We start from the raw sequence: 18,925 nt of genomic DNA on the forward strand, positions 1-18,925 counted from the left end.
TGAGAAACCGGGCATCAGCAGTAGTTTCACCGCGACTCAATGGGAGCAATGGCTGGCCGAAAATGTAGTCTGAAAGACTCCCCTCAAGAGCGTGCACACATATCAGGGGCCCGAATAAAAGGCAATGGAGAAGGACAATGCGATTTTTGGCGACCCTCGCTTTAGCGAACATACGAGGGATCTTGCTTATATGAATCATACCATGTTTCATTTCACGTCTTGCATGGAGTTTCGAATTGCCTCGATCATCTCTATTATGCAACTGCTTTGCGCGTAACGGCGCTAGAGATGACTCTCCTGAATCCTCAGTAATCACGACGTTCGACGCCCGAGTGGCCCAGGATTGCATGTTTAGTAGCTTAGAATATGTCGCTCATTGAGAAATTGGCGGCTGGTAATTCAGGGGGCGTCTGTATTGTTCGTGAGCACAAGGGCTACATCAGCATCACCGTAGATACATACTTGAATAAGAGAATGTGCGGCTCAGGTTCGTGAACCTCGTAATGTTCCCAGCCCAGACTCTATCAACGCGGTTAGAGGTGAATTCGCTAGAGGCTTGATGACTCTTACCTGCGTGATACCAAGAGCCCGCCATTCCTCTTCCCATAATAACTTCAGTGTGCCTTTTGAACTGTCAAAGTAGTCGGCGGGGATCTTTTTTAGCATATTCTTCGGCAGCTGGACATGGCGGTATTCAAATTGGTCATCGGAGTATCTGGGTATATTAGAGAATTGGAATGATGTGGCTAGATATACATACCTTGCTGAGTAGTGGATAGAATCAATGAACTCATCCAACCTCTCGCGCTCGGATTCTAGGAGAGGGCGGGGCTTTTTGTTCCTCCGGCTGGGGTCGATCTCCATATCGCCAAGTGGTAGTTAGATAACAAATGAAGGCAATATCAGTATCGCCGTGTATGAGCCCGCAGATAATATCAGGATTCTTGACGTGCAGGTATAAGCCGGCCAAACAGTCGTCAGATTAGATGTGATGCTGAACACAGATTAGCAAATCTCTAGGCTCGCGCGCGCGAAACTCACTTCTTGAACCTGTGGTGCCTACTAAAGGTTTCTTGGATATTTGGTAAGATTGCAATCGTTCCAATGGAATTGACAGACTGCTGATCGGATAGATGGTGGTGTGTTGATCCAGAGCTCCGCTTCGAAATTGCGGCGTTGTTTTGATGGAGCACTTATCAGCCGCGGCCAGTTTGATGCCTTACGCACAAGGCGTGAAAGACTAATGACCGTAGGCAACAAGCATACTTGGTATGCTAGTAACTAAATGCACGTATATATGCTGTTAACTTGACTATTATGCAAAATAATATTAGAACATTAATCTAAGTGTTCTTGGAGTTGCCCCTGGTAGAAATGTAGCTGTGTTTGACTAGTAAACTAGGTTCCTGCTTTGGTCACGAGGTGAATATTGTCATTTTCACTACCAGCCGGAGTGTCAAGAAGCTCATACTCTTTTGGTTCTTAATTTGAGTTGGAGGGCCTCAGAAATACGCAAATTTAGCAATTTTTTTCTCTCTCCCTTGCAGTTGGGATTCCAATCACTTTTGGCGCTAACTGATAAGCTAATCGTTGTCAAGAATAGCTTATCTAATCTTCCAATGGCCAACCACGAGTCTGGGTCTCCCCCTCAACCGAGGGCGCAAGGCAAAAAAAGTTCTGAAGTGGGTTTTTTTTTGCCCTCCAAATTTTTCTACCGCTCCCACTTCAAAAGCTGGAAGCGGATATATAACATCCTCCAGTCTACCCTTCCCCCCTTCTATTATCCATCTGCTTTTTGAAATCCACTTTTTTCAACCACTCCCTTCTTTTTTTTTTTTTGCCAATATGTCTGACGAGGTTTACGAGGGCGCCATTGGCATTGACCTTGGTGAGTGCTGTTGCTGTGATCATAAACTCATGTCCAACCTGCTGACAATGACCCAGGCACAACCTACTCTTGTGTTGCCAACTATGAGGGCACAAATGTCGAAATCAGTATGTATCCAAGAACCCTACTCTTGCTTGATTCGAAAATGCCAACCTTGCCATAGTTGCCAACGAGCAGGGTAGCTACACGACCCCCTCTTTCGTTTCTTTCACCGACAAGGAGCGCTTGATTGGTGAGGCGGCCAAGAATCAGGCTGCTATGAACCCTCAGAACACCGTCTTCGACATCAAGTAAGCCAAAGACTTTTGAAATATTCCAGTGCGAGCTTTGTCTGACCCTTTAGGCGTCTCATTGGTCGTCGCTATGAGGATCCCATTGTCAAGAAGGACGTTGAGTCCTGGCCCTTCAAGGTCGTTGATCAGGGCGGAAACCCCGCCGTTGAGGTCGAGTACCTCGGAGAGACCAAGACTTTCACTCCCCAAGAGATCTCGTCCATGGTTCTGATGAAGGTAGGATGATTGTGTTCTTTTGCTGCTTACAATTCACTAAACCTATCGTAGATGAAAGAAGTTGCCGAGACCAAGCTTGGCAAGAAGGTCGAGAAGGCCGTCATCACTGTTCCCGCCTACTTCAACGACAACCAGCGTCAGGCCACCAAGGATGCCGGTGCCATTTCCGGCCTAAACGTTCTCCGTATCATCAACGAGCCAACTGCCGCTGCTATCGCCTACGGTCTCGGCTCCGGAAAGTCCGAGAAGGAGCGCAACGTCCTTATTTATGATCTCGGTGGTGGTGTAAGTTGAACCGTTGTAGATGCGTTATATCAAACGGGCGCTGACCTTGGAATCTCTTTCAAAAAAGACGTTCGATGTCAGCTTATTGAACATACAAGGAGGCGTCTTTACTGTCAAGGCTACGGTATGTTTATCCCAAAACGAAAATTTTCAGATGGCTAATGTGCTGTGTTAGGCCGGTGACACCCACCTTGGTGGTCAGGACTTCGACACCAACCTCCTTGAGCACTTCAAGAAGGAGTTCCAGAAGAAGACCGGCAAGGACCTTTCCGGCGATGCCCGCGCCCTTCGTCGTCTTCGTACCGCCTGTGAGCGTGCCAAGCGTACCCTCTCCAACGCCACTCAGACTAGTGTCGAAATTGACTCACTGTTCGATGGCGAGGACTTCAACACCTCCATCACCCGTGCTCGCTTTGAGGATCTGAACGCCAAGTCCTTCTCCGGCACCCTCGAGCCTGTTCAGCAGGTTCTCAAGGACTCCGGCCTTGCCAAGAACCAGGTTGACGAGATCGTCCTCGTCGGTGGTTCTACCCGTATTCCCCGTATCCAGAAGCTCCTGAGCGACTTCTTCGATGGCAAGAAGCTCGAGAAGGTGGGAACCCTTTGTGACCTATCATTTAAATCAGCCCAAACTTACCCACGTGCAGAGCATCAACCCCGACGAGGCCGTTGCCTACGGTGCCGCTGTCCAGGCCGGTATCCTTTCCGGAAAGGCTACATCTGCCGAAACCCAGGACCTCCTCCTTCTGGATGTTGTTCCCCTCTCTCTCGGTGTTGCTATGGAGGGCAACATTTTCGCCCCCGTTGTTTCTCGCGGTCAGACCGTCCCCACCATCAAGAAGCGCACCTTCACCACTGTTGTCGACAATCAAACCACTGTGCAGTTCCCTGTCTTCCAGGGTGAGCGCACTAACTGCGCTGACAACACCTCTCTTGGAGAGTTCACTCTTGCTCCTATCCCCCCCATGAGGGCCGGCGAGGCTGCTCTTGAGTGTGTCTTTGAGGTCGATGTCAACGGTATTCTCAAGGTCACTGCCACTGAGAAGTCTTCCGGCCGCAGCGCCAACATCACCATCTCCAATGCCGTCGGCAAGCTTTCTACCACCGAGATCGAGCAGATGGTTGAGGGTAAGTTTTGGTTTCCAGTTGTATCTCTGGGGTAATGCTAATTATCACAGATGCTGCCAAGTTCAAGTCCAGCGATGAGGCTTTCACCAAGCGATTTGAATCACGTCAGCAGCTTGAGTCTTACATTTCTCGCGTTGAGGAGATCGTCTCCGACCCCACGATGTCTATGAAGCTCAAGCGCGGCAACCGTGAGAAGATCGAGTCCGCTCTCAGCGACGCCATGGCACAGCTTGAGATTGAGGACTCCACTCCGGAGGATCTCAAGAAGAAGGAGCTGGCTCTCAAGAGACTCATCACCAAGGCTATGGCTACGCGGTAAATGTTACATTACGAGATGCATGACTTGATTGTTCAAAGTTGGACATAGTAAGAACCCCTGGCCGGGAGTGCTTGGCACGGCTTGGGCATGATTGTTATCAAAAGTATCTTCTAGATTTTTTTACAGGAGAGTAGCTGCGGCTTTTAATGATTTCGACGAGTTTGTCTATATTCTACTCCCTGGTAGTTTCTCGGGCATGTTTTGTAGTTTGAGCAGTACCAGACTGCTCAATGCACGCTCTTCTTGGCGTTGGGACAAAATTTGTATTTTCTCGTACAATCATCTATCTGCCCTTTTTTTTATTTTTTGTCGCAACAATGCTGCGTACTTCGACCCCAATTCCACGCCTTCTTTCAACATTTCTCAGAAAATCCAAACTGCAAGCCTTATACCGCCCAGAGCTCCCACGTCATGCCCCTCGCCGAAGCTTCTCCATCTCTCTATCCCTAAACAAAGGCAAGAGACGGGAAAGCGAGAAACCGGCAGACCTGGGAGTGAAGTCTAAATCTAACGCCGGGCCTGAAGACCCCTTAGATCTCACACAGCTTGAACTTGGGGTTGCAACAGCGGTCTCTAGGCTGAAAGATGAGCTCTCCAAACTCCGTATGGGCGGAAGGCTGAGCCCCGAAACCATCGAGGGCCTTCGCGTGCAGCTAGGCAAGGGGTCTAAGGAAACGGCAAAGCTTGGGGAGTTGGCCCAGGTTGTCCCCAAGGGCGGACGAATGGTGGCCGTCCTTGTCTCAGAAGAAAGTGTATGTTAGCAGAGAGATGCGCGGAAATGGTTCAAATTTCCCTGACTAGCCTTTTAGTATATCAAGCCTATATCCTCAGCGATCCTCGGCTCAAGCCTATCTCTTACGCCGCAACAAGATCCCCACAATACCCTGCAACTCAACATTCCAATACCACCTCCGACCAAAGAATCTAGAGATCAGACAGTCCTTGCTGCAAAAGCAGCTATGGAGAAAGCTGCAAATAATGTTCGTGATTCACGTGGTACCGTCCATAAACGCCTTCAGGAGAGCATTAAGAAGAAGCTTGCTCGCCCAGATGATGCCCGGAAGTCTCAAGACAAGATGGAGAAGATCGCGGAAAAGGGACAGAAGGAAGTGAAGGAACTTTTCGAGGCTGCCAAGAAAGCGATGGAGCGAGCCTGAGTCCAAGGGATGTACATATAACGCGCATTAATGTAAGCATTTATTATACTGAATACCTGAAAATAAGATGGTATGGTGGAAATAAAGACGATAATGTACACTGATCTTAGGAAACACGCTTGACAGGACGGCTCGAGACCAAAAGCGATTCCAGCTTGGCCATGAACTGCGTCCTTTTCCCAGAAATCTGATAACTTTCGTTGTTCCTTAGGTTCCTGAGAATCTCACCAACAACGGGTGGCTTATTCGCCGACGTCTTCTCCACCATGAGATACTTGCCCTGGACGAGAGCCTCAATCAAAGTCTTGTGCTCTTCATCATTTACCCTTTGGAATATGACTGCCTCGGGGTCTACCAGCTCACCCTTTTTCTGCGACAGCTTGTCTGCAGCCTCCTGAGCGAACTTTTTGGCTGCCTCCATAGCCTCGGCCCTTTCCACTTCGCTCGTGAATCGGACGTATTTTCCTTCGATAAGTCGTTTGCCAAGCACGTACGGCGGAACATAGCCGTTGGGATGGCGCTCACTAAGCAAGGAAAGCTTCTCCGCAACTTCAGCAGTTGCTGCGGTGGTATCCGTTGGTAGCGATGGCCACGTCTCGCTCAAACTCTGAAAGTCGGGGGCGTTTGGTTGATAGTGAGTAGGTATTGGCTTTGCCTTCTCCGCGATTTCTCGGTAGACATTTTCGAGTTCAGATCGAAGCGACGTATTCTCGTCCTCTCCAGCCACATTCCTTTGACGGGGACGACGTGGTGCTCTCGGTGCCGGCTTCGCGTCCACTGGTTTGCGCGAACGTAATGGTGTTGCACCTCGAGCTTCTAGGCGGCGGGGCCCTTTGAGAATGTTTGCTGGCTTGCCACCAGGCTTTGAGGCCGCAAAAGATCTGGCATCGATAATCCGGCGAGGGCGGAGCTTGTCTACATTGGAGTTTTTAGGTTTCAAGAGTACCGGTGGAAGCTTCAGCTTTTTCGGCTGATCATTTGCTTGGGTGCTAGAAGGAGTTCGGGGTTTCGGCCGGGCTGTTCACAGTTAGTTGGTTGGATATAGGAGGGGAATTTTTAGCTCGTCATGTTGGGCAGGACTTACCGGGTGGAGGTGAATCTGCCTTCAATGTCGTGGATATAGAAAATTGACGGACTGCGAGAGTCAATGGCTCTAGCCGCCCGAGGCGTCGAGGGCGCAATATCATAGCTCGGGGTTGAAGCATTTTGAGCAGTAATGCCTAATGACGGAATCGTAATGAGTACGCCGAGAAGATTCCTGTCGGGTTTCCGGATGCGGTCACGTGAGATAACACGAGCCACTTTCACCATCAGTGGGTGGGTGGGTAAGAGCACCATCGTCGCGAAAGATCCCATCATGATCCGCCGAAAACCTACCGCCATCGCAATCACGTCCGATGACCTCGTCGCGTTTGAGGAAGAGCGACTGCGCAAGCTTGAGCGAGAAACCAGTGGTCGCGAATCCGTCCAAAATGGCACGCGCGTGAACTTTGACCCTAGCGACGAACTGAAGCCTCTACCTGGTGACAAGGCGAGGATAGTTAGGTCTCGCGAAGAGCGCATAGGCATTGGCCAGCGCGCCTGAGTCAACAGCCTTGCTAGACAGAGACATCTTCACTAGGTGCGACCACGGCACAGCACTTTCCATGCCCTTGGAGCTAACCAAGATGTCAACTCAGATGTCCGCTTCAGACTTGTTGGGTCTGGCGCTTTGGCCAAAAAAGTCTTGACATGTGGAAATCGCTGCGGAATGAGATGGTTCTACAATTTGGCCGATGGCTTTGGTTCACATGATGGCTGAGTATAGTAGCATCTGACAATGGATGAATGTTCTCATTCCCTCCCATGTCTTAGGATGAGGGCTGGCGGTTTACAGGTAATGGTCACGACGGACAAGGAAGTGTGATTGCGAAAAAAAAAAATCATGGGTATCATGCTGAGCTTCGTCTATATCCACTGTAGCATTGTACAATTGGTTATTACCAGGCCCTCAGCGAGGGCGTTTGGCATTATTCTCCATTCCCATATCAACAGAGTAGTTCCATCTCCTTTTCAGGCCATGCGGATCATACACACTTGCCACGCTTTGCTGCCAATCGCGCGCTGTGAACACCACTGGCTGCCCACTCATCTGTGACTGCCCACTCATCTGCGGCAATGGCTTAGCTGGCTGCTGATATTGCAACGCATACTGATCCACCAGAGCAGGTTGCGGCCCTTGTGACGTTCCAGGAAATGCCATTGGCGGCGAGTTTGGGTTTACAGCAGGGCTGAATGAGAATGCCATGTCCCATTGACTAAGGGCGAGTGATTAGTACTGGCTTGCACAGCAGGATAAAATGACTCTTACTTGATAATGCGGGTGGGATCCCAGCTGTTCTCATCGACCAACGGGGTCTCTGTGTGGACGGTATGCGCTGAAAGAATACCTGGGGGGTGTAGTTGCGGCGTACCGGACTTGGAGTCTTCAGTGCCAGCCGATATAGGAGGAGTTATAGGGTAAGGGTGGAAGCCAGCTCTTTCTTGTAGATTGGAGATCTGGTTAGGCTGTGGATGGTATTGCGTCTCGAGGGTAGGGCTGGGTTGGTACGGTTCGGAGGGGCTGCCGTAAGGGAATGTGGCTTTGAGTTCAAACGGGCGGTTTATGTTGGCGGAAAAAGCAAGCCGTAAAGAGTCGATCTGCGCTTGGATCTCGGGCATAGGCCAAGCCGATGAACATCGTTCAAGTATACGCATGTGGCGCGTGAAGTATTCCCGCGCGTCAGTGTGGAATTCAGGGTCAGGAGACGTGATGGCAACCTGTTGTCGCGTCAGTCAAACCCTTGCACCACAGAAGGAGCCTCCTTACCAGATGCAGCATTGTGCATGTCAAGATACAATATATTGTGAAATTTATGCCTCTTTGCATGTAGAGAAGACCTGACAGCCCAAAACGAGCTAGGATTGCCTCTTGGAGCCTACAAAGACACTTTGCAGATGAGTAGCATAACGCCATATGCATCTTCCAATTTCCTCCAGCAGGGAATTTCGAGGCGATCAGTTGTGGTCTATGGCAAAGGACTATACCCAAATGACAGTGTGAATGCATGTTCCCGACGAAATGAGAAGGAATCCAGGGAGGGGAGCCGTCGGGTGGGTAATTGACCTGCAAATCTGGAGGAAGGCTTTGCAACCAGTCGGCGAAGAGCGGGTTGTTCTCGACGAACTTGGAATTCGAGCCCCAGTCCTTTTGCCTCTTAATTTTGTGATACACATCAGTGAGTATGCGAATGTGGCGAGCATTCCGAACGAAATAGGCATACTGCCTTGATCGATCGATCTCAAACTGATCTATATTTTCAACATCAAGCTCAGGCTGCATGTTGACTGTTTGTGGATCCACACCATAGTCAGAGCGTCCTGCGAATGTCAGTATCGGCTACTTTCTTAATTGAGGCAAGCATACCTTGGGGAGCACCTATCATGACCTCAACTATCAGGAGGGCTTGCCAAACCCTAGTTTGAACCAGACATTCAATCGGGCTTAGAGTGCATGTTTTTTCTTCAACATGGTTGTTGTAATGCTCATGGATATCCAGGTCCTTGGCCATTGATATAATTGTCTTGACTGTTTGCCAAGATCTATAATAATAACCCTTTTTAGGCAATGACTCTCGCGCTTTTAGTAGAAGGAGAAGTGCCTGGATCGTGCTCAGCCGTGGGACATCCATGAAGGTAGATTCGTGTCCTGGAACCGGCAACTTTAGTATATCAAGCGAGCAAAAGAATGGTGGTGGTCTCACTAGTTGCCAGCGCCAACCACTGCGCCCCTTGAGCTGGATCATCCGACAACCTGCCTGCGCACGCGAACAAGGCTTCAAGCAAAAGAGGTGAAATGGATTTTCGATCGTGCTGCCACTGATAATACAGGTGCGCCCGGTGAACCACCGGAACATAAGGATGGATTTCGTCAAAGTAGATTTTGAAATAATGCATTACTTCATCATCAGAAGGCATAAGCTCCGGCGGGATGCGGATTTTGGAGCCAGATCCAGTGCGAAGTGGTGGCAAGTTCTCCTCCGCCTCGTCCTGTGTCGGGATTTCAGGTTCGGCTTTATCTGTCCTTTGCTGTCGAATATATGGCGCTATCCAATGTTGAGCTTTGAGCTTATGACATGGAAAGGAAGTTACTTACCGATGCCAGTTTCATCGATCCTTAGTTCGCCCAGTACTTCACTGAGATTCTCCGCAGTGGAATGCTCGTGGTCACCAAAATCTATACCATCGCCGGCCCGCAGGTAGGGTGGTGCGAGATATGATTCGGTTGCGACGACTTCATGGGGCGATCTTGTTTCATAAAGACCCGGCTGGGCAGGCGAATAATGTGAGAATGAGCCCACTCCATCACTGTACTGATGGATGGCCTGCCCATGAGGCGAAACGCCGTCGCGGTAGGTCTGATACCCAGTCAAATGCGAGGATTCTGGAGTGTTGAGCGTGTCGGCTGTGCCGGTTAAATTGGTGGATTGTCCTGAAGAGAAATCGCCCTCTTGGCCAATGGCCGGAGGTACACATATAAGCTTTAGTCGAGTGCAGGCCGAACAGGGCCAAGTGTTTGTTGTAGCAGCATCACATTTAATCTTTCGCTTCCTACAACCGTTGCATGCACGCATGACTGGTCAAAAACACTTAGCGACTGGATCCAAAATGACTAATGGGTTACTCACCTTTGAGCCTTTTGTGCCTGTTATGCTCATCAACAAAGACATAGTCTTGGAGTTGAAGTTAGCATAAATATATACACCTTTTCGAGATTGCTTACTCTTCTGGCCCTCGCGCGGAGGACCTGTAGGAGGCATAAATGAGTATCCCTGCATTCTGACCGCGAGTTGCAACCCGAGGCTTGATAGCAAGGCCCGCCTTGCACCGGATGTGAACCCCTACACCGGATGTAGACCCTATCTATATCCGAGGCGCTCGACAAGTCGAGCTCTTCTGAACTAGAGATTTTGCCAAATGTAGAGAATGCAAAACCAAAAATTACGATAGCGCTGCCGGTTGTTCGCGACCCACAAATGCTGTATGTCCTCTGGAGTCGACAAGTTCTGCCTCAAGGAGGGCTTTTGACAATTATTCAATGATAAGATGTATGGAGTGCCTAGGGCGGTTGACGCGCGATGTCAGAGACAGTTGGCGGGTAAGGGCTGGTGGATGGATGAGGGTGGGCTCTTGTATGACAAGCGAGTTCTTGACAGGCAAGTCACAAGGGTTCGATCACATACCGACCGTCGCAGGTGGGCTGAAACGATGCGCTTCTGAAAAGCAATAAGAGAGAAAGACCAGAGCCAAGGGTACTCACGATCACCTCCTGGGATGCAGGCGCATATGCGCTGGTGTAGTGATTGGGGACAATTGGAGGGCGAAGACGGATTGGCAGAAGATGATTACAATTCAATTGAACGTAACGATTAGAGGCGCGTCAGTTGAACCACTGGGCTCCGACTCGAGGTTGAAGCGGTGCAAGCCGCTGAAAGTGTCTGGCAGAGAATGGACCGTGCACATATGCCTCGAGGATTGCAGTTGGAAGCGTTGTTCGGGGTCCAAAGCAGGTCCACGGTGCGGCTAGGTCATAGCTACGATCGTTCAAGTATCGCGCGAAACGTAGGTAGTTTGACGATCGAGTCAGAAGCTCAAGCCGGCCTGGCCTACCGGAGGAACTATTAGGTGGAAATATAAGAGAATGGAACAAGGCCAGCCGATCGTCTCGGAAAGGTAGATAGATAGAGTAGTAGTGGTGAAAAGATACTCACCTACTCGACAGGAGGGATGGAGGGAGATCGGCCTCGGGTGTTGAGGGGGCGCTTGATGTGCGGCACCACTGCAAGTCTGCGCCAGTCCCAGTTAAACCCAGTAGTCTAGTCTAGTGTCCACTGCCCACCCTCAGATCATGGATGATGCCAATTGCTGGCTCCGCCTAGAGGAACTTCGGGCCTTTCCTGAAATTTAGTTTCGGTGCCTCGTCCAACGGTCTAAGCCGTTGCCTTGGGCTTTTGGTTTTCAAAGCTTCCCCTAAGCATAAACGGAGTATTATTCCTTTCAATCTTTGTCTTATTGTTGGTAAAGTTTAAGAGAACGTGGGGTTCCATGTGGGCGCATTGTTGATCGGAACTTAAAACCATACAGAGTACATAACATGCCAAGGTGGCTGAAGTGTGACCGATAATGCATGATTGAAGATTCTAGGCGATGTATAATCAGATGGTCTGGCCAACGACGAGTATCACTATCGGGGGGATCCGTGTTGTCTAGTAGCCGGACTGTCGGACTGTCAGACTCCCGGATGATGAAGAGGTGCGGGGCGAGTCGGGCGACCCTAAAGGAAATTTGTTGTGCCGGCCCCCGGGTTCGACTTGCCACCCCCGGCAGCGGCATCATCAGAATATCACCCACGTAAGATTCAACACAAGCAGCCATGTCTGAGATGCAGAATTCGAACCCGACTATAATCAATAGTGCCGACCTCCCTACACGCCTTCGACCCATTGTTCCTTACAAGAGTAGCACATATGGAAGCGAGTTCTTCTCGTCGGTGCTCCCCTCATTTGCGGCCGACACGCTTTCTGACTACTCACCGTCGCCTTCGGAATCTGAAAGCGACGATGACTCGATGGAGGAGCCTATAGATGAGCAAGAAATATATGGTGCTAGTCCCACGCCCTACAATGATTTGCATAGTCTAACGGCCTAGATCTTATTTCAACCATATCTGATCCCGAACATCCCATCTCCCTGGGGGCGTTAGCAGTAGTGTCGCTCCCGGACATCTCCGTCAAGCCCTCTCTGCCTGGCGTACCGGTTTCGCCTCTTCGCACAGTCACTGTTCTCATTACACCGACCATCACGCACTGTAGCCTGGCCACTGTCATTGGTCTTGGTGTACGCGTGCGGCTTGAACAATCATTGCCACCAAGATTTCGTGTCGATGTGCAGATCAAGGAGGGGACGCATAGCACGGCTGATGAGGTGAACAAACAGCTTGCTGATAAGGAAAGAGTGGCCGCAGCTCTCGAAAACGGCACGCTCATGGGTGTAATCGCGAAGATGCTTGAGACGTGTCAGTGATCCACTGGGTCTTTTTTTATTCATCTAATCAAGCCGCGGATAATTACCATCGTGGCTCACGAATCTAAAACGCCACTTTCTTTCAACCCCTTCCAGAGCTCCGGCTCCAAGAACTTGCTTACAGTCACATCTTCAGCCAGACCTTTTCGCCTCCTTGTCTTCAAAACAAAGTCGCGGGCCGTTGCCATTGCGGGGGCCGTCTCCAGTGGCTTTAGCTTAACTTCCCGGTCTAGCGGGTCTCCTGGAACCACACTCCATTTATCAAAGACAAGGCTGACAGCAGCCTGGCCCTGTGTATGGATACGCAGGTCTGTCTCGAAGCCAAAAGAATCTATGACCGGAATTAGGCCGCGGACTGAATACAGCGGTGTTCCTGCAATGGGTCCATCCGAAAGAACATGACCTCTCCTCCGTGACAGGACAGTATAAACAGATGCGACAGCATCTGCAGGCCCTGTCATTGAACAAGAATATATCGGCTCCATTAGTCGAGGGGAGGCCATCAAGAATGATGAATACACAGCCCGTCTGGCAGTGGGAATGATCTGACCGCCTCCTCTGTAAATGGCCTGGTCGGCCAATGAAACATCTGTGAGCCTGAACTTTGCGTTTCGAATTGCTGTACACGTTAGACATGAAAGGAATGTTAAGAGAGGAACATACGTTCTTCACATAGAGGCCCTTCGCGGGTACCCCAGCCGAAGCCCTGTGTGATAGAATCTCTGACGCTTCCAAGTAGCTTCTTATCGACCTGAGAAGGCAGTGTGTCATCTTGTAAAATATTTGGCCCCAGCTCATCGGGCCCAAATGCCCAAATACTTCTCGCAGCGAGCTTGTCCCAGTCGTACCTCTCCTCAAAAAACCGGGCCACTTTGCGAATCGGGTCTTTGATACTGACTCTGCCGCTCTCAATATCCTCAGATATACCGTCATCAAGCGGCTCGGCAATCATGGTAATTTTATTCAACTTGTTCGGCGTAATTGAATAACACATGATAGCGGATGTCTCGACAACGGTTTCGCAGAAGCGAGTAACAGGGTCAGAGACCTTGATTTCCATCTCCGAGAACAATCTCCGGAGATCATGGAGAACACAGTCCATATACAGCTCTCCGGTTCCCAAGACGATATGTTCTCCAGATTCCTCTACCTTTGTTGAAATGAGGGGGTAACTCTTGTTGACTTTTCGGAGACCCTCGAGCATTTTGGGAAGTTCGGATGGATTGACTGGCTCAACTGCGACCTTGAAAACAGATTCACTCATGTGACGTACAGGCTTAAAGATGTGCGCTTCCTCATCGTCTTCAAACTTGGCGGACACCAGCGTCGCCGTTTTGACAATGGAGTTATCCACCCCTCCTAGCAAAACTAGGTTTCCCGCAGTAACGCCACTAGTCGGGATGTTGTATCGAGTTTCGGCAATCCATGTGTCTGAAATAGTAGCGTTGACCATGTCTTCCTCATCGTCCGGAGCATAACCCTCGCCAAGCACTCGCACTGCTAATCCTGGTCGAGCTGTTCCACTCAAAACCCTGCCAAGAGCATGAAACCGTGAAGCATCCGTGCTTGCCAGCAGCTTTGTAACATGGACAACCAAAGGGCCATCCGGATCGCACTTAGTCATTGCTGTTGCAACTTTAGAATCCCTAGGTCCAGTATAGTATCGTTCCAGAGCCCTCTTGGCGCCCTCCACGGGGGAAGGAATATGCTGTAACACCATATCGACAAATCCACCGGCAGGTCCGAAAAATTGCTCGCATACCAAGTCAAGCAGCACCTTGGCGTCTGACCTTAACTGTGATGGTTTTAAACTGATGCCTACGCTGGCAAGTGTCTCCTTCAGATCCTCGGGGCTTTCGCTGAGCGTGTGTGAGTAAAGTTTGTAGATGGGCTCCAAGACAAACTTGACAAAGGACCGCTTAGAATTATCCTCTACCCCTTTCCGTGTGAACTTTCGACTGTTGGGGTTGAAGAAGATATCTCCCCATAGGCGTAAAGCAAAATCAGCGGTCTCGATTTTGGGATAAGTGTCAGCGTACATTTTGGCGAACGATTGCAGCGTGAAGCACCATTTCATGGAAGCGCAAGCGAAAGCGACATTGCCCTTCTCCGGACTCAATCGCCGTTTCTCGCCCTGTCCGGGCATGACGTTTTCGATCATTGTGTTGACCTCTTCGATCACATGTTTCAATTTGAAATAGGCGTCATTTGGCGGGATTTTAAGCTCTAAAATCAACCTGTCCATCTTGTTCACCACCATTGTTATAGGAAGGTCCTCCAGCACTGCATACTTGATGATCTGTTCAGTGTTCGCCTGCACACCCTCTACAACATCAATAACAAGAACAACACCATCGACGAGCCGAGACGAAGAAGCTACCTCGTCTACAAAGTTCACATGTCCCGGCGTGTCAATGATATTGAACAGGTGCGATTTTCCCTTGGAGCTCTGAAGCACCAGACTCATGGGCGCCGACTTGATCGAGAGTCCTCGCTCTCTTTCCATGTGGTGAACATCGGTGTAGCGAAGTTGTTCCTCCCTTTTCCTTCCAGTTTTCTGGTCGAGCCGTTCGGCCAAATCATGAGTCTGCATAACAAGCATGTCCATGAATGCTGTTTTGCCATGGTGCAAATGACCAACAAGCGCAACATTTCTTGTCTGTTCCGGGAAGTTTAACAGATCTGTCATAAACTCGCGCGAGAAGAACACTGGCGGCAGCTCGCTCTCCTCAATTGAGAACTTCTTTTGTGTAACTGGCGCGATTATAGGCTCGGAGAGAGGCTGTGCATCCTCCTCCTGGACTAACGTTTCGACGTCTTCACCGTATATTTGCTGCGCGCTGGGATAGTACTGCTTATCTTCGTGTAGGATGACGGCATTGGATGGGCCTATAACGCATTAGATCGGACGTTGATGAGTAGAGGGGCGGCGCACCATCCACTTCCATCAGCTCTTGGTCAGCTTCATCCTCGCTCGCAGTGAATGCTTCATTGTAGTCAAATGCCTGGTTGTCGTCATGGCGCTCTTCGTCCGACTCCGCGGCCTCACCGATGTAGTTACCAAACCTGGCAGTGTCAGTAAAGATGATAATAGAAGAGATCAAAGCATACTCATCATAAAGGTCATCCATCGTGCTGGATGAGTTCAGGCGTAGAGCTGTACTCTGTTAAGGTGGTTACTTTTTCTCGCCGGTACGAGGTCTTCAGGGTAACTTCAAGAACTTCTGCTGACCGAGCTTGGCGTTCCGATTTACAGATCACTGCACCGCCGATTGCAAAACGGTAATGATTCACCACAAATTTTTAAAGTCAGAAAGTGGGAAGACTGGATATGTGACTAGGAATACTTGTGGATTTCTGAAAACATCAGAATTTCATACGTAACTTTACTATCCATCTTGTACGTTTCTCCGTCCCACCCCACCTCGCCGACACCGCTCAACCTGTCCGTCTTTAATTTTCGAGGTATATAAAAGGGGCTTGAGCTCCTCTGTATCTTGTCAGATTTCATTCTTTGTCCTTGTTGTGCATTGAGCAAAATCTTGGCTGCATAGCGTGTCACAAAGTATACCATCTACATACTTGTCTATCAACATGGCCTCTTTCCCCCCCGTCTACATTGTATCATATGCCCGTACCCCCGTGGGTTCCTTTCTGGGGTAGGAATATATCGACGTTGCAGGAGACGCAGCTAACGCTCCATAGGTCTCTGTCAAGCCAAACTGCCCCGCAGCTGGGGTCACATGCAATTAAAGGTATATCCATCTCGTTTATTCAAGGGTTTACTAACAAACATGATAGCTGCCGTTGAAAGGGCCGAAGGTATCAAGGCAGCCGATGTTGAGGAAGTATTCTTTGGGAACGTACTCTCCGCAAAGTAGGTCCCCTTTGCTCTCGAATGACCAAGTGTTGACTGTGTAGTGTCGGTCAGAATCCCGCTAGGCAATGCGCTCTGGGCGCCGGTCTTGAGACCTCAACCGTGTGTACTACCGTCAACAAGGTCTGTGCCTCGGGTCTGAAGGCTGTCATTCTTGGAGCACAGACCATTATGACTGGCAATGCGGATATTGTCGTGGCTGGTGGCACCGAATCCATGTCAAACACCCCTCACTACCTTCCCAATTTCCGCACTGGCGCAAAATATGGCAATCAAACCATTGTGGATGGCATCGTGAAGGACGGTTTGACAGACGTGGGCAAGCAGGAACTCATGGGACTGCAGGCGGAAGAATGTGCGCAGGACCACGGCTTCGACAGACAACAGCAGGACGACTACGCCATCAGATCCTACGAAAAGGCCCAAGCTGCTCAGAAAGCTGGACTCTTGGACGATGAAATCGCCCCCGTTGATCTACCTGGGTTCAGAGGCAAGCCTGGCGTCACCGTATCACAGGATGACGAGCCTAAGAACGTCGGTCAACCCATCATTATCTGCAGTGTTCTTTCTAACTTAACTAGCTCAACCCCGATAAACTTCGTGCCATGAAGCCCGCATTTATCCCTGGTTCTGGAACAGTGACTGCTCCCAACTCCTCCCCTCTCAACGACGGCGCTGCCGCAGTTGTTTTAGTGTCTGAGGCCAAATTGAAGGAACTCAATTTGAAGCCGGTTGCTAAGATTCTCGGTTGGGGTGAGGCCGCACAGCAACCCAGCAAGTTCACAACTGCGCCTGCTCTCGCGATTCCCAAGGCTCTCAAGCATGCCGGTATTGCCCAGGATGCGGTTGATGCATTCGAGATTAACGAAGCGTTCAGTGTGGTTGCCCTTGCTAATTTGAAACTCCTTGGTCTCTCTGAGGACAAGGTTAACATCCACGGCGGGGCAGTGGCTATTGGGCACCCTCTCGGCGCTAGTGGTGCCCGTATTCTGACTACTCTGCTCGGCGTCCTCAAGGCTCAAAAGGGCAAAGTTGGATGTGCGGGCATTTGCAACGGCGGTGGTGGTGCAAGCGCACTGGTCGTTGAGTACGTCGCTTAAATCGCAGCTGTAGGTTATGACATGATTAATGTATCTAAGATATCACACTATACGAATTTCCAGCCTGAGAGAGAGGTACGTCTAGTGATTTAAGTATCGCTTGTAATATAGCATACATGTTTATTTAGCTGTGTATGTAGAATTGTAGATAGTAAGAGGCTAGTTTCATATCGGTTGGAAGCCATGTACAATATATATAGTTATGAAGACCTTGAGCTAAGCAAATGCACCAACAAATGCCATTAGAAGCGCACCAGCAGCAACTGCCATACAGGCTTCAAAGCGTCGTTTGCCCCGCAAAGTCACGTAACTTTCCTCGCTCAAGAAATCCTCAGCCAAGAGCTCTACCAAGCCGGCGAAAAGTAAAAGTCCGCTGCTAATCGCGTTTGTGATTCCGACCATCAAAAGGCCAGTGGCACTGGCAGGGTCATAAAGATTGTGTAGTATTAGGCCAATCGCTTGTCCAATAGGCGTCGTGGTTCCGTAGGCAAGAGACATCAACCAAGGTTTCATTGACGACGGAGGGAAAAGATCAGGGATCAGCGATGCAATGCGAGCACCCAGAGCGAAGCCCTCGAATGTTTGATGGAAGCAGATCGCTACCAGGAGCACTATGAAAGACGTACCAGTGGCAACGCTGACGGCCATTCCGATGAAAATACTATGAAAAAGAATGCCAGCTTCAAGCAGGAGGCATTGCAAGAGCTGCCGTTGAGGATTCTGCAGTTTAGGGGCGTTGAGCACTGACCGGCAATTCTCTTCATCGCCAAGTGCTTGGTTCTCGCCCGTCTCGCTTGACGAGGTGTCCTTGACAAGATGTGTGGAAGAGCCTCCAGAGCCGTGATTTCTCGAGTCCATCTCATGCATTTCATCGTCTGCATCGTCTTGTGTGTCAACCAGCTGATCATATTCACTTCCATGAACATGGCTTGCGCCTTTCATGGCAAAAAACATTTCTACTAGGACAACACCAAAGACCGATATCATCGCGACGAAGCCAGGCATGGCGCGATAAGTTTCGCTCCAGAACCGAGGAAGGCACGGGTCGGTTAAGGAAACAAACGCTGTAGGTAAGAGATGAACGAATGCTGTCGCAATCAACACCCCCGTCCCAAAATGTCTTGATATGAAGAGAAATCGTCGGGGTATCGGTAGGCGCGGAAATCGGCGAGCAAGGATGGGAAATGAACAGGCTTGCCATCGTCAGCGAAGTCAAAAATAAACTAGGAGAGACGTACCTAGCGTGCTGAGCACTAATATGAGGAAAAGTGCCATAACATGGAGCGGAGTGTTATAGGCGCCTCCTTTGGTTGATCCGCATGCAGGTTGTCGGTCGTTCATGGTGAAGAGAATTCGCTGTAAGGTATGCCGTCCACTGTATACGTATCATCCATCCGTCGGTTCGAGGTATCGGTATCAGAACGAGATCATCGGTCTCGGGGGTAGTCAATCGTGGAGGTCATCGTGGGAGCCGTGGTGGGTGGTGGGTGGTGGAAGTGAGGAATGATCGGAGAAAGAGTGGAAGAAGAAGAGTGGAAGAAGAAGAGTGGAAGAAGAAGAG

General features: G+C 50.0%; 11 protein-coding genes across 11 annotated transcripts in view; 5 read left to right on the top strand and 6 right to left on the bottom strand.

The window, feature by feature from the left end:
* Nucleotides 1-373: 373 nt before the first annotated feature.
* Nucleotides 374-864, bottom strand: BDW74DRAFT_180589 (cyclin-dependent protein kinase regulatory subunit CKS1; the record flags this gene model as incomplete). The annotated part of the gene is made up of 4 exons (XM_073729786.1): nt 374-410; nt 463-521; nt 571-715; nt 761-864. 4 exons carry the CDS (start codon nt 862-864, stop codon nt 374-376), a joined length of 345 nt encoding a protein of 114 aa, XP_073581206.1.
* An 804-nt stretch (nt 865-1,668) lies between these two features.
* hscA (putative Hsp70 chaperone (HscA)) lies at nt 1,669-4,416 on the top strand. Its single transcript, XM_073725205.1, has 9 exons — nt 1,669-1,888; nt 1,945-1,995; nt 2,052-2,178; nt 2,232-2,397; nt 2,449-2,682; nt 2,750-2,806; nt 2,858-3,274; nt 3,330-3,810; nt 3,861-4,416. The coding sequence occupies exons 1-9, from the start codon at nt 1,846-1,848 to the stop codon at nt 4,127-4,129; spliced, it is 1,845 nt and encodes a 614-aa protein (XP_073581207.1). The 5' UTR covers nt 1,669-1,845; the 3' UTR covers nt 4,130-4,416.
* Nucleotides 4,417-5,336, top strand: BDW74DRAFT_157857 (ribosome-recycling factor). The gene is made up of 2 exons (XM_073725206.1): nt 4,417-4,881; nt 4,939-5,336. The coding sequence occupies exons 1-2, from the start codon at nt 4,447-4,449 to the stop codon at nt 5,284-5,286; spliced, it is 783 nt and encodes a 260-aa protein (XP_073581208.1). The 5' UTR covers nt 4,417-4,446; the 3' UTR covers nt 5,287-5,336.
* BDW74DRAFT_59374 (uncharacterized protein) lies at nt 5,225-6,594 on the bottom strand. The gene is made up of 2 exons (XM_073733248.1): nt 6,371-6,594; nt 5,225-6,303 (listed from the first exon to the last, which is right to left on the bottom strand). The coding sequence occupies exons 1-2, from the start codon at nt 6,489-6,491 to the stop codon at nt 5,393-5,395; spliced, it is 1,032 nt and encodes a 343-aa protein (XP_073581209.1). The 5' UTR covers nt 6,492-6,594; the 3' UTR covers nt 5,225-5,392.
* Nucleotides 6,524-6,871, top strand: BDW74DRAFT_180593 (CDC26 family anaphase-promoting complex subunit; the record flags this gene model as incomplete). Its single annotated transcript, XM_073729787.1, has 1 exon — nt 6,524-6,871. The coding sequence occupies one exon, from the start codon at nt 6,524-6,526 to the stop codon at nt 6,869-6,871; it is 348 nt and encodes a 115-aa protein (XP_073581210.1).
* Nucleotides 6,596-10,170, bottom strand: BDW74DRAFT_59373 (uncharacterized protein). Its single transcript, XM_073733247.1, has 6 exons — nt 9,461-10,170; nt 9,069-9,410; nt 8,732-9,013; nt 8,135-8,685; nt 7,637-8,085; nt 6,596-7,583 (listed from the first exon to the last, which is right to left on the bottom strand). The coding sequence occupies exons 1-6, from the start codon at nt 9,936-9,938 to the stop codon at nt 7,277-7,279; spliced, it is 2,409 nt and encodes an 802-aa protein (XP_073581211.1). The 5' UTR covers nt 9,939-10,170; the 3' UTR covers nt 6,596-7,276.
* A 1,521-nt stretch (nt 10,171-11,691) lies between these two features.
* BDW74DRAFT_59428 (iron-sulfur cluster assembly protein CIA2) lies at nt 11,692-12,710 on the top strand. Its single transcript, XM_073733249.1, has 2 exons — nt 11,692-11,966; nt 12,014-12,710. The coding sequence occupies exons 1-2, from the start codon at nt 11,738-11,740 to the stop codon at nt 12,385-12,387; spliced, it is 603 nt and encodes a 200-aa protein (XP_073581212.1). The 5' UTR covers nt 11,692-11,737; the 3' UTR covers nt 12,388-12,710.
* Nucleotides 12,435-15,653, bottom strand: BDW74DRAFT_157873 (116 kDa U5 small nuclear ribonucleoprotein component). The gene is made up of 3 exons (XM_073725207.1): nt 15,499-15,653; nt 15,323-15,453; nt 12,435-15,276 (listed from the first exon to the last, which is right to left on the bottom strand). Exons 1-3 carry the CDS (start codon nt 15,516-15,518, stop codon nt 13,034-13,036), a joined length of 2,394 nt encoding a protein of 797 aa, XP_073581213.1. The 5' UTR covers nt 15,519-15,653; the 3' UTR covers nt 12,435-13,033.
* A 97-nt stretch (nt 15,654-15,750) lies between these two features.
* erg10B (acetyl-CoA C-acetyltransferase) lies at nt 15,751-17,456 on the top strand. Its single transcript, XM_073733250.1, has 5 exons — nt 15,751-16,046; nt 16,093-16,142; nt 16,189-16,264; nt 16,309-16,798; nt 16,846-17,456. The coding sequence occupies exons 1-5, from the start codon at nt 15,982-15,984 to the stop codon at nt 17,362-17,364; spliced, it is 1,200 nt and encodes a 399-aa protein (XP_073581214.1). The 5' UTR covers nt 15,751-15,981; the 3' UTR covers nt 17,365-17,456.
* Nucleotide 17,457: 1 nt separating this feature from the next.
* The window catches only part of BDW74DRAFT_59451 (putative ZIP family zinc transporter), a 1,881-nt gene continuing 413 nt past the window's right edge, over nt 17,458-18,925 (bottom strand). Inside the window, exons 2-3 of the mRNA XM_073733251.1 lie at nt 18,603-18,925; nt 17,458-18,557 (exon numbers count right to left, since the gene is read on the bottom strand). The exon at nt 18,603-18,925 is cut by the window's right edge and continues 1 nt beyond it. Coding sequence (XP_073581215.1) covers nt 17,581-18,557; nt 18,603-18,705 — 1,080 coding nt within the window. The 5' untranslated portion in view covers nt 18,706-18,925 and the 3' untranslated portion in view covers nt 17,458-17,580. The remainder of the gene's footprint in view (nt 18,558-18,602) is intronic.
* The window catches only part of BDW74DRAFT_59503 (uncharacterized protein), a 746-nt gene continuing 413 nt past the window's right edge, over nt 18,593-18,925 (bottom strand). The window contains exon 2 of the mRNA XM_073733252.1: nt 18,593-18,919. Within this exon, the coding sequence (XP_073581216.1) occupies nt 18,792-18,919 (128 nt within the window). The 3' untranslated portion in view covers nt 18,593-18,791. The remainder of the gene's footprint in view (nt 18,920-18,925) is intronic.

Source organism: Aspergillus multicolor (genome assembly GCF_047715735.1).
Source record: "Aspergillus multicolor strain CBS 133.54 unplaced genomic scaffold BDW74scaffold_23, whole genome shotgun sequence".
In the NCBI taxonomy this organism is placed as follows: domain Eukaryota; kingdom Fungi; phylum Ascomycota; class Eurotiomycetes; order Eurotiales; family Aspergillaceae; genus Aspergillus; species Aspergillus multicolor.